Below are 13,748 nucleotides of genomic sequence, written 5' to 3'. Positions count from 1 at the left end.
CACTGGGGATCAACCTCATGGCTCATTTCTGCACCACTTCCAGAGCTTGAATGCCTCCTTTGTCTCTCCATGACCAAAATTGTACTCGGGGTATGTTCAGTCCAGAGCATTGTACAACTACAAATCCTCCAACACATACTCTACTAATTTGGCAGTACAGTTCAGTATTCTATTTTCCATGTTAATCACTACTCTGGAATGACTGGACATACTAATTGTGAAATCTACTTAACCCTAGATTTCTTTCAATTTTTCTTGTAGCTATTTCAACACCTTATATGGAGTAGAGATGTTGGTCATTATTTTCTTCCAATGTGTAATACTTTATACTTATCTGTATTACATTTGATCTGCTAATAGTCTGTGCAATTTCGTAGTTTATCTAACTCATTTTGTAAGTCCTTGGCTGCCTCTTCAGATTTAACTGTTTCCCTTCCTTGTTTGATATTGTCTGAGATTTTGACCAGTTTGTATTGAGCTCGTGAATCCAGGTTGTTAATATGAACTAGAAGCACCTGTCACTGGCACACTGCACACACTACTTCCGCCCACCCTGACATTACTCCCAGATGAGAGTCTGACAAGTGGAGTATAGTAATGGCTGGCTTGTGGATGACATTTACGGCGCATTTTACATGAGATCAATGTTGCCGTTGGCAGACACGTGATTGCCCCCCCGCAAGTATAAACAGTCTGACCTGCTGGGAACCAATAGCATCAGATTAAGGCCTTCTGTTGCAGAAAACTAAATGCACTATCAAAAATTGGATCTCAGCAGAGCCTAGTTGGTCTGTGAAGGCCAGCATCTGATATTAAATGTTAAATGGGGACAGCAGCATATGGAGGTTGCTCTCCAAGACAGGATTTTTTTTTAATGAATGTACAGGAGCGATGACATTCAGGAGAGATGAAAGCATCTCTACTGATTTATGTTGGTGTTCATTGTGTTTCCAGACAGGGTAGCAGGAATTTGGAAACTCTTTATTGTAATAGTATTGATCCCTTGTTTCTTTCAATTGGTTTGGATGTTGTGTGCCTTTAACATTTTTTTTGTATTTTGTGCCAATTTTCTGCCCTCTCCTGTCCTAAAAGCATTGACTCTTTGCTGGGATACAGTTCCATGGATGCCCTCTATTACATCACCCAATTATTCATGTGTGTTCTAATTTTGGCAGGCTGTTCTATTATGGGAGGTTTGCAGTTTAGCCCCATCTTGCTTTCAAGTGAAGTCTGTACACAATCAATTCCAGCATGAGTCACTCAGTAGTTACCAGGAGCAGGAACTCTGGATGATTTTCCCTCAGAACACAGACCAAAAGTTCTCTCCTTAACCTAGGGGTGAGTGAACACTCCAATTGTAGTGTCATTATCACCTTCCCAGCTGAGATCAACTAACAGCATAAATCAGAAATCAAACCTGGGAGCTTTCCACTCTGACTTTCATCATTGGTTGGCGATAAATGTTTTGGTACATATCAGGAAATCCTATTACCAGCTCTGCTGTCAACCATGGTGATGTTGTACATGATATTTCCCTGCTGCATGTACCTGCACAGTGATGCCTGGCAGTCTAGCTGGTTTGGCCAAGCTGAGAACCAGTACACTGCAGTATACCACTGTTCGCCATTATAATGCATCTTACACAGCATGAAATGGAGTAAAAATTCTGACATGAGGGCAGCAGAGAGAATCACTTTGCATTGATTTGTATAGAAGCATAGAATCTTACAGCACAGAAAGAGGCCGTTCGGCCCATCATGCCTGTGCCAGCTCTTTGAAAGACCTATCCAATTAGTCCCACTCCCCTGCTCTTTCCCCATAGCTCTGCAACTTTTTCCTTTTCAAGTATATCTAATTCCCTTTTGAAAGTTACTATTGAATCTGCTTCCATCACCCTTTCAGCCAGTGAATTCCAGATAATAACAACTCGCTGCGTAAAAGAATTTCTCCTCCTCTCCCCTCTGGTTCTTTTGTGAAAGGTATAACAGCAACATTAGTATAATTTTAAATTTGGTTTGAATCTTTTAATGAAATATTTTATGAATATGATCAAAATATTTAAAAACATTTCATTGCTTAAATTAGATTTATGTGTTTGGATTTGATTCTCTCTCTATGAAAAGTGTGCACAATTGCTAAAACCAGACTGTCATCTGTTGGTATATTTAAACCCACATTTAGAATTAGTTGTCCTGATTATAAAAATAAAATAATTTTAAACATTTGTTAAATATAGACATTACATATACTTTCTTAGAACAACCATGTTATATTCCAGATACGACCATGTTTGCTGGAGTGGAGCCATTACTCTATGTTTAATGAAATCTCTTTGACTTGCGCAAGCATGAGCCCAAACAAAGGGTGTTGTGTGGCTTATACAAGAAAGTTTTAAAATGCAATTGTTTAAAATCGCAACTAATAGTGTTTCATTAGTAGAAATGAAGAGGGGGGAAAAGCAATCGTTTATTTATCCTATTTGAACACAGTGTCCCGCATAATCAACTATTTTCTTACCAATAAATTTCAGTTTTGTGACATATGTATCTTAATAATGGGATCTGTCAACTTTGTCCTGAGTTGCATTACATAACAAAAAATAAATGAGCCTTTGAAATGTGCTAAGCATTGCAGCTATTTCAGATTTTGAGAGATTATGTGGTATTAACTCACACAACTGAATACAAATTGACTTGTTTGGATTTTTGTTTTGATTTTGATTCATTACCAAGCAGATGTAGGTAGATAAACCTTTAGAGAAATACATTGTAATGCATTAAGAACTTTCAGCAGTGTATATCATGTCTAGTTGTTAGATATGATATACCTCTCAGGTAACCAGCATAAGTAACTCACAAAACTTTGTTTCTGTCATTATAACAGCTAATACCAATGACCTGGTGATGGAAGAGGGAATGACATTTACTATAGGTAAATATTGTCATCACTGTAGCTGATAACCTTCACTACTTAAAATGCATTTCCAAAGGCCTGTTAGTCCAGGAATCGGTTTCTAAAAAAGCCAAATTGCATTATTCTTTCTCTGAGGAAATAACAGACATGTTACTTAAGCTCTACAACTCCCATTAGGATGAAATTACCTAAAGTTGTATGAGCTTTTTTCTGCCTTAATATTACAATAACATAATCTTGATGAAAATTGCATTAGATTTTACAGTTGTTAAAAAGCATTTGCTGATAAATGTAAAGTGGTTCAGTTTTGTTTTGCCTATTTTGCCAGTGTATTTTTGTGGATTAGAATATTTGGGTTAATATATTTCTGGTTACCACACCCTGAAGATTTTAGCATGTAGTTTAACAATAATTCTTTCTCACTTCTTTCATACACCTTATTCAAAAATAACAATGTTTATATGTAAGTAACAACATTTTCATAAGAACATAAAAAAGTGAAGAATGAGAAAGGGCATTTTAATCCATTGAAGCTCATCCCTTGATGAAAGAAGATTAAGGGGTGATCTAATTGAGGTGTGTAAGATGATCAAAGGAGTTGATAGGGAAGAAAGAGAGAAACTCTTTCCTCTGGTGGGTGGGTCCAGAACAAGGGGGAATAAGCTTAAAATTAGAGCTTGGCCATTCAGGGGTGATGTCAGGAAGCACTTCTTCAAACAAAGGGTAGTGGAAATCTGGAACTCTCCTCTAAAAAGCTGTTGAGGCTAGGTCAATTGAAAATTTCAAAACTGAGATTGATGGATTTTTGTTAGGTAAGGGTATTAAGGGTTATGGAACCAAGGTGGGTAGATGAAATTAAGATACAGATCAGCCATGATCTAATTGAATGACGAAACAGGTTTGAGGGGGCTGAATGGCCTACTCCTGTTCCTATGTTCCCAGTACCCTATCTCTCCCATCCAAGCATCCAACTGTAATTTAAACACTGATGCCTGGCTGGTTAGGCTGAGCTGAGACCACTACACTGCAGTATACCACCATTAGCCGTTATAATGTGGTTGACACAGCATGAAATAGAGTCAAAATTCTGACATAAAGGCAGCTGAGAGAACTACTTCACATTGATTTGTGTAACAGCAGCATTAGTGTAAAGTTTTAAAATTGGTTCGGGGTCTTTTAATAAAATATTTAATGAATATGAAACAATTCATGTCATGTGTTTTGAACAGCCCTAATATTTTTGTCTCTCGAACCCTGATTAGAAGATTATACCAAGCATTTATCAGTCCTTGAATAAAGAAGTTCTTGTTCACATCTACTTTAACTTTACTTTTCTCCTTTTTATTTATCCCTTCCAGCCTTACTGTCCTGGTGTGCTATTTTAGTTTCATCAAAATTACCACTAATTTTATCTTTTATAGTTCTAACTTTTCCTCTAACTACATTTTTACTCTGGTTATAGTATGCACAAGTAATCGTGAAAGAAAAATACATCTGGCATCTGGGGCTCCATTTCCTGTGGTAGATGTCTCACTCTCCTTGTATGTATTTGAATTCTAGAACCAATTCTGATGGAGGGATCCCCAGAGTTTAGAATCTTGCAGGACGGATGGACCGCAGCTTCTGCTGATGATCTTAGGTGCTGATAATAACTTTATAGTTTGTTTTATTTTAGGAATTATGTTTTATCTTACCAATATTTGCTACCAGCAGTCGTCTGCTAAAATGTATTTGTTGCATTATTTCCCAAATGGTGTATTTTTATATATTTTCTTAAATTCTGTTATTTTTAAGATCAGCGCAGTTCGAGCACACTATACTAATAACATCAGAAGGAGCAGAAATTCTAACCAAATTGCCGGAGGAAGATCAAGGGTAAACAGGAAAACCAGGGACTCGTTGCAGACACAGCATTAAAATGACTTTCTACCCAGAGGGTTTCAAGACCGCACGGTTGTGAACGTCGCTGGTGGACACTGCGTTCACTGAAGCCAGGTCGAAGTTGACTAAAGGAAATTTGTCGCGTTTGGAATTTGATACTTTTCCCATTAACAGAGTTTATGACATACCATGTTTACTGCGCCGTTTTAATAAATATTTTGAAAATAAGGACCCAGTAAATGCTGTGTCATGTGTATTTGGTGCCAGAACTGCAGCTGGTCGAGAAAATATGAGTGAAGTGTACCATCGAGCTTCCAATGGCTTTGTGTGTTATATGTGTTGAGCAGGATGCGACCTCAGTTCTTTGCTGACTGGTATGAACGGACAATATGGATCAGTTTAAACTAGCAGGTTAGGGTGTTGCCTGGCCGCCTATTGCAGTTTAAGCTTAAAACCTATTGTAAAAGGAAAGTGCAACTTCTCTGTACGTTTAAATGAAGAGCTGGGTTGATTTTGGCTTTGAGGAATGTAAACTGAAGAGAAACTGCTGAAATACGACTTAGTTAGATTTGATAGGATAGGATAGGCAAAACAAAAAGCTGCGTATAACAAGATTAACCGTACTGGTATTTACAGATTGAGCAACAAATTATTAACCATTTGGTATATCAGGATTACATCCACGTGGGTTTAACTACTTCGACAACAATTCACATCATTGCCAATTAAAATGTGAATTAGTATAAATTGTGCAGTGTCTGAAGAAGGAACAGTTGATGTACTTTGAAGACCTTACGTGTGTGTCATATAAAATAAAAACGGATTAATGTCAGTATTGAATGCCATGGGACGGACTGGTTGAAAAGTTTGTATCAATATATTGTGAAATATAATGGTCAGCAGATAATCAAAATAATTAATAGATTTGATATAAAGACCTCTGTTTCCAGAGAATACATGTGATGTGTTCATAATGCCGGGAACATCTTTGTTAGTTGACGTGGTCTTGAATTGCACAAATTATCTTCACTATCGTTCTGCACGTTTGGAAATCTGTAATTGAGCTAATGACGACGGGATTTGTTTGGCTGTCTTCATGTCCTATCCAGAATGGTGGGTTATCCGTGTATATACTGTAGAGGACGGGGTGGAAAGTTCTTTTCACATACCCGATCTGGAGATTTCAAAATTGTACATTCAAATATTAATTAGAGATGAGCTGCAATCTAATTAGTTATGGATACACAGAAGACTGACAACATAAAGATATGAGTGATTGGATAAATAAATGATAAAACTGTATTTTTATACTATCAACATCATGTGTTTCATTTTGCAATGAAACAGATTAGTGTGTTCCTCCAGTTGTGTTAGGACTCGCGTATTCCTCGTGATAGTTGGGTTGTTTGTATTGTATGAAGGACGTTGACATGTTATCGGTAAGTTTAGTATACTTGCCAACTCCTTCAGAATCTGCAAGTGCATTTTCTGGGTTTGGGAAATCAATCAAGATATGATCACGAATCCCTTAGTTTGTTTCCGTACTGTACAATTTTTTTTTGTTAAAAACACACAAAAACTGAATTAATTGATTTCAGGAATCACTTATGCCTTAGCCAGGACTGTTGAAACTTTTAGCACATTTATATTTTAAAATCTACCTTTGCTTAGCCTCCAAATTAATGTGAAATCGAGAAATCATTTAAACACGTATCACTTCATTGATGTATCTAGAGGTGACGTTTGGTACCTCAACCACTTGTTTCTGTATTGGTCAGTCAGCAGACACACGAGCTTCTCGTTTATTTCCGAGATATATTGTAAACCTTGTCGCTGACCCCTATTGCAATATACAGGTATTTGCCTATTGTAAGCCCAACCTGTCCTATCGATAATTATTGAACTGTAAATCTGTAATGAGCATTTATGTAATCTATGTATGTATGTGTATTGCACGTTTAATCTAGTATGTTATAGAACCTTGTGTACTTTAAATCATACTCTGCGATTTTTTAGCTTTTTTGACAGCCTATTTTCAGTAAGACTGCATTTAAACAAATTAAGTCATCACTTCAAGAGGGAAACGTTTCATATGAAAGCTGTGTTTAAGTGTTTGTAAAGCTTGGAAAGAGCGAATGTCATAGGTACATATCATCATTGAACTGTAAAATAAATATAGGACTGTAACTATTCCCAGCAAGAAAATAATAACCGTTTACGTAGAATTATTTGGCTGATTTCCCTCGTCACATATAGTGTCTTGCAGTTTGTTTATACGTTCAATTTCACGGGTTATAAAAATCTTGTTGAAAGTTTACGCCATTTTTAAAAATTCGTGTGTACTCATAGCCGTAATTTTTATTGGGAGAAAAAAACAAATAAATGTTCAAATCAAACAAATTGTTGTTAATGAACCTTTTTTGGTGTGGGGTGGGGTAAGGTTCATTAAAGGTGGTAAAAGCATAAGTATGCAGAAACGAGATTTGGCACTTTAATTGTGCGTGTAATTAAATTATTAATTCTAGTAGCGCGCATGCAGATAGTCAATCAGAGTCATACCTTGCGTGTAGTTGCTTTCAAATACGCTGAATGCTAAAGGATCATACGTAAGATCGTGTATTGTTTGTTTAGTATCGTTTTATAAGAAATATATACTTATTTCCAAGTTAAACGGGCAAGTGTCTTCTGAATACTTGTGATAATGCAAACAAGTAAAATCATTACAAACGATTGAACATACTTTTGATTAAAGCAGCACTGTGATTAAGAACCCCCGTTTTACAACTGACTTTTTAAACAATTGTGATCAGACATTAATTGTTCAGTTTTCACGCGGAAAAAACAACAAATCGTTTAAGTGCGACAACGGTGGTTCAATGCATTCTTATATGTATAGGTTTGTTGTACTTTAGATATTTCCTGGTATAAAAATCTTGGGAAAATAGGTCTTAGTGCTGTTGGGATTCGTGTGGCATCTGGACACAATCACACACACGTCGGAAGAATTAAGTAAGATTGTCACGTTAGCCCCGAGTGGGTTTCAGAGCAGATTAATTCTGCCTGTTTACAAGATCTTTAGATAAAAACGTCTCTGTTCATTTTAAATATTAGAGGAATTGAACCAAATCGACAACTGAACTGTTCGTGGTGTAAATTTCATCTGAAACAGGTGCCGAGTTATTTCTGTTTTTAGCTGGCGATAGATTCAGAGACAGGTTTCCTCAATCCAGCTCGAGAAGTGCATATTTGCACTGAATTCCTTGCTAAGAGGTGTATGCAATCACGTTCTAACTATACTCGAGATTACAACAAAATTGTTGACTCGTTTTTGATCTTATGACCTAATTGTCCGATGTAATCTATAATTCAATTGAAAACTGAATCATGTATAAAATTATTTTTAAAGATAGAATAATTTGCTATGACATCCTAATTGATATCCATGTAAATATAGTTTAATGTAACATTGCCGGAGCATTTGTATAATCAAATACATTTGAAAGAAAACGTCGATTTTTTTTCTTGATCAATGCATGTGGTGTAACTAGACCTTCTCAAGTTTGGATCTTGGTTCAAAGCTCGTCAAAATGTGATAATTTTGAAACTAAAGTATAATTTTGGGAAAAAATCAGATGTGTAAAAACGTATTTTTAACCTGTAGACTTAAGTGAGTGTCTTTTACACGTTTCTCGTCTCTGTAAACAAAACACACACTAACAAGCTTCATTGGCAGCGAGAGATGTTGAACATGCCTACAGTACAAATATTTTTATGAACCCAACACATGAATAAATATGCATATCAATTTGTAGAGCCGCAATTTTAGTGCTTAATTGGCTTGGCCAAGAACAGACTTATTCAAAATACAGAATAGACCTAAGCAGTTGACTGTAATTAAATATTTCATTCGGGGCCGGGCACTGTTTCTGCAGCTGACATGCAAATGTTCACGGTCAATTCTTCAGTGTTTTATTGCAGTTCTCAGCCGGTGACGTTAGGCGAAGCAACGGGTTGGAACGTGAAAGAGCTTTTCACCTACTGATAATGTTCGGGAAATTTATTAACAGCAGGACAGCAAAAATCTGAATTCACAGAATCTTGAAACCGTTGAACAGTAGCAAGGCAATTACTTTAGTGCTACTGAGAAGTGGTGTAATTTATCTCTACAACCTGTTTGACAAAATGCTAAAACATTTTTCATTTATTGGAGGAAAACATGCATTTCCTTCAAATTTTGTATGAAAAAAGACGCGTTCTAAATGATTGAATTACAAGAAAGTACGATATATTGAAGAACAAAAATGTGCCACATAAATGTTTGTGTGAATCTTTCCTTCCATTACAGAAATGCAAATTAATAAGGGTTATTTGGGAAAAATAGTGGAAGCACATTTATATTGTGTTTTGCAGGAGTCCTTAAGAAATCGCTCCTCATTTGTTGATTGCAGTGAGACCTGCGTTAACTGAGTGCGGCCTTGAGAAGTAAACCCTGTTTTATTTTTTTATTTTACTGTCACATAGATCGACTTTAAGTTAACGTATTATGGAATGAGTACCGTTAGATTGCAAATAAACATAATTTCTTCAGTCTAAATTCTGCAAAAGCACAAAAATAATTCGAATTTCCTGTAGAAAAGGAGGGAAATGGTACAGAACTTATTATGGAAGAAAAATATGTAAAACTTCGAAAATGCCCAACGTATGTTAAAAATCGACATTTTATCATTTAAACTATCGGTGCGTTAAAAATCACTTAAGCTTTTAATATTTATTCCAGTTGTACGCATTTGTGTTACATCAGCCATGGTTTACACTTACTGACCGCCAGTGTCTCATCAGGATTCAAATTACACCGTTTATCGCTGTATGTGAAGTATTTAAACCCGAAAATGCATTTTAAGTACCTTTTATTCGCCCTTCAAACAAAACAGTGTAATTAATCTCCCACATTGAAGTATGCTTTTCTAGATATTTTATATCATTCTCGGGTCGTATGTGACATACAAAAACCTCCATGTATCATCAATATGCTACATAATTCTTTTAAATCTGATGCCCGCACACAGGCATCTCCATGCTATGGTTTGGCTCACTTGTTTAACGATGAAAGGATTGGATGTTGCAATTGGTGTTAAATATATGGCTAATTATGCGTATGAAAATTAAGCATCAGAGTTATGCAAATAGGAGCCGCCTTCGGCTGTTTATCAGAGCTCTTGAGACTGGCATTTAATCAAATGAATCAGTAACTGCTGCATACACACGTGTGGTCTTTCACCATATCACTTCTTGATATATGCAGTTTTGCTCCATCACAAGCGATACCTTTTTAAATACTACAGTAAATACCATTTAAGTGAGTACAGCGTTAAACAGACTTTTTAATTCTATATTAGATGTTGCTCATATGCTTTGATTTTATTGTAGTTTGCATGTTTATGTTAGTCCTTACAATTATAGAATAGTAACACAATTGGAATAGTTCGGCCGTTTGCTAGGTTTGCCATTATGGCTACGTCTCCATTTCTAATTAAGTTTGGAGTAAAGGAAAATCTATGGATAGGTTTCACCTATAACATAATTTCAATACAGGTAATTAAAATATTAGACTAGTTGTGGCTTCTTTATAGAGCAAGTAAATGTACCGTCGACAACATGTTTACATTGCGACCAAGCTCTTCATTTCTAATTCAGTACATCATAATTGCCTGCATTTATATCGCCAAATTCACACCGAACTTTCTGAAAGGTCTTAGGCAATGAGTTACTTTGTGAAGTGCAGTGATTGTTGTTCTGTTGGCGAAGATAACGCAATAAGTTTCTTATATATCAACTCTTAAGGCATTAAAGAAGTCCTTTCAGTTTTGAAACATTAAGCGTAAAATCAACAAAAGTAAATATCTTACAGTAGTTAATACTGTAAGAACCTGTTATTAAAATCATTGCATCGCATTTTAACAATATTTTGGATATTTACAAGACTGGTTATTATTGTGTGGCAGTATTGCACTCATTTTTAATTATCAAAAAATGTTTTCAATTGAGGTCTTACAACTACAACATTGCATTGTTAGCAACAAAACGTTATTCTTGAAATCGTCTGATTAAAAATGTTAGCTAGAACCTTTATTTTAAAATGACTTAACTATTTGGACCAATTTCCCTCCACTTTCACTGAGGATTTTTTCCTCCGTCTGGCAGAGCGAACCTCGGATGTAGCCAATCAGAAGAGCACGTGGTGAAAGTAGACCTATCAGCGTACAGCGTTGATGAATATTCATGAGGTATCGAGTCAGGCGAGTTTGTGTGTATTCACAGCATCATGCCTCGACTTTGTCAACCCAAAAACTCCATTTTCTTATGAATGGAAAGTGAAAAAAATCAGATTCGCTTAAATTGGGATCCTTCTCGGCCGGAGGGAGTAGTGGAAGAAAAAGAAGTGAAGTGACAAGCTGGGAGGCGAACGATGACCATGACTACAATGTCAGAAAACCTCAACAGCCCCGTCTCGGGTAAAGCAGTTTTTATGGAGTTTGGGCCACCAAGTCAACAAATGTCGCCTCCCATGTCTCACGGACATTACTCCATGCACTGTTTACATTCTGCCGGCCACTCTCAACATGACAGCTCCTACAACACTGCTTCATCCTTCTCACGATCTCTGGGTTACCCCTATGTCAACTCAGTGAACAACCATTCCACTAACCCTTATATCAGTTCAGTGCAGTCGTACCAAAGCAGCTCGAATCTAGCCCATACACGATTAGAGGACACAGGTAAGAACGGCCGAATCAGTCAGTTGCTAAATCTAATTTGCTGTAAAATCCGTGAGTGAGGGGCAGTATGTTAGTGTTGAACCAGCCCAGTGAGGAAATTTGTAGCACACAAGTTCGCATCATTCTGCCTCTGATCTTTGTAATTATTTATTGCGTAATGCTATAAACAATGCATGCAATTATGGGTAATTATACGTAAACCGTCACTAGTAAAAATAGACAAACTTTTAACTGCTGTGTTAAATGCGTTGTTATTCTGTTGGAGGCAATTATGCTTTGGATTTGCATTGTTATGTCTATTTTTTTCTTTTAGGAGCAGAATCAGATAAAGGTACCGTGGTGGAGAGTGGGGAAGTCAGGTTTAATGGGAAAGGGAAAAAGATCCGCAAACCCCGAACCATTTATTCCAGTCTACAGCTGCAAGCTTTGAACAGACGGTTCCAACAAACTCAATACCTGGCTCTGCCTGAAAGAGCCGAACTTGCTGCTTCTCTGGGGTTGACACAGACACAGGTAACAGAGATAATTAAACTAAAATGCAAAGCTCATCTGTTCGTCCCAGTATTACATCGAATAAATCACACTGCCGAGCAAAACCAGGCATCGGTAAAGTGAAGTTGAAATGTAAAACCATATAAACTCTGGCAACTTTACTTTAATACAGAGTTTACATCAAGTTTAAAAAAACACACAAGTGTGTGTTACCAGGCATAAATCCAAGTATGCGTTTACATCAGAGGAAGTTGAAGCATTGCAATAAAATGCAACTCAAATCCATTAAATGGCACAGACATGACGGGACTATTCTCATATACGCACCAACAATCTGTCCATTAAAGAGAACGCAGCATGGATCGTATGTTTTACACCATACCGAATTGTTTGGGCAACAATTTCAGCAAGTTACTACAAGAAATGCGTCATATTGCTCAAAATATTACATGATAGTTTCTGTCTGTTTGAAGTGTTGTACCCATCTAGAAGAACTCATCCGTGTGGCCGAAATGACTGCTTGGTACAAAGGCTTTTTGTAAATATTTTGGAACTATTTAAGATAACAGGACATGGGCAAGAGTATGTACAACATGACCAATTATAAACTTTCTAAACATGTGTTAATTTTAACATTTAAATGCTTGTATTGAGATATGTTTGTTTATATATATTCTTGAAGGACTGAGAAAAGTGAAACTCTTGTCTGTTGTAATCTTTTTTAAGTTTTAATACTTAAAACATGTTTTATATTATACAGGTAAAGATTTGGTTCCAGAACAAGCGCTCTAAGTTTAAAAAGCTGATGAAACAGGGTAATGGTGCATTAGAGAACAGCGCCCTTGCTAATGGTAGGGGCCTATCCGGATCCTCCCCTCCAGTTCCACCCGTCTGGAACGCCTCATCTGCCGGCAAGAACTCCACAGGGACCCCGGGAAACTACATCCCCAGCTACACATCGTGGTACCCTCCAGCGCACCAGGAATCTATGCAACAGCCCCAACTGATGTAAGATAACCGCCCTCGCCCTGTTTAAGCAAGGACACTAATCCAAGAAAGCAGTTTCTGAAGTGCATCATGCCCTTAGCAGACACGCACAGATGTGATGCGGAGCGAGTTCCCAATGCTGCCAGCTGACAGATCGGCGAAATCTCTATCAGATCACGTTTAGAACAGACTGTCAGCACGAAGACTCCGAGGCATACCTCCCTGGGACAGTTAGAAAGCCTTTGTTGCAAATTCCTTGTATTCATCCTATTCCAAAATAGGCAGGCTTTGTATCGAGTACATTCTCCCCATTTAGGATTTTAGGTCTGTAAACAAATGACTGGTTATGCAGCGCAGAATTCACAACAGTGGGAAGTTCTTACTGCACGCGGTCACCGTTTTTGTATATATTATTTAAATATGTTGCACAGATTTAGCGTGTTTTTGTTTTGTGTGGAGTGTACATGATGCATTGTGAAATGGGATCTTAATATTTACCTGTGAAATTGAAACGTGATGCTGAAAAACACTGTGTCTAGCGTTCTAAATGTAAAGGTTTAGTTTTATATTGATAATGTTAACTTATTGCTTTGTATCTTTGAATCTTTGTAAATATATTATAAAGTCCATTCAAGACAGTAAAATTATGATTTTAAACAACGACGTTTGCATTATGAAAGCCTCCGTGTGCTCATTCCA

General features: G+C 36.9%; 2 protein-coding genes across 3 annotated transcripts in view; both read left to right on the top strand.

The window, feature by feature from the left end:
- metap1d (methionyl aminopeptidase type 1D (mitochondrial)) overlaps positions 1–5,025 on the top strand; it is a 145,272-nt gene extending 140,247 nt beyond the window's left edge. The window contains exons 8-10 of one of the 2 annotated variants that reach the window (XM_085986197.1): positions 2,884–2,931; positions 4,474–4,552; positions 4,708–5,025. In XM_085986197.1, coding sequence (XP_085842323.1) covers positions 2,884–2,931; positions 4,474–4,552; positions 4,708–4,792 — 212 coding nt within the window. In that variant the 3' untranslated portion in view covers positions 4,793–5,025. The remainder of the gene's footprint in view (positions 1–2,883; positions 2,932–4,473; positions 4,553–4,707) is intronic. The other variant, XM_085986198.1, reaches the window with a different exon arrangement.
- Positions 5,026–7,794: 2,769 nt separating this feature from the next.
- On the top strand, positions 7,795–13,731 carry dlx1a (distal-less homeobox 1a). The gene is made up of 3 exons (XM_085986199.1): positions 7,795–11,570; positions 11,884–12,083; positions 12,823–13,731. The coding sequence occupies exons 1-3, from the start codon at positions 11,261–11,263 to the stop codon at positions 13,072–13,074; spliced, it is 762 nt and encodes a 253-aa protein (XP_085842325.1). The 5' UTR covers positions 7,795–11,260; the 3' UTR covers positions 13,075–13,731.
- Positions 13,732–13,748: the final 17 nt, after the last annotated feature.

This window comes from Somniosus microcephalus, chromosome 4, assembly GCF_052327205.1.
Source record: "Somniosus microcephalus isolate GS21.2 chromosome 4, FLI_Smic_1.0, whole genome shotgun sequence".
Taxonomy (NCBI): domain Eukaryota; kingdom Metazoa; phylum Chordata; class Chondrichthyes; order Squaliformes; family Somniosidae; genus Somniosus; species Somniosus microcephalus.
This window is presented reverse-complemented; position numbering and strand designations above follow the sequence as displayed.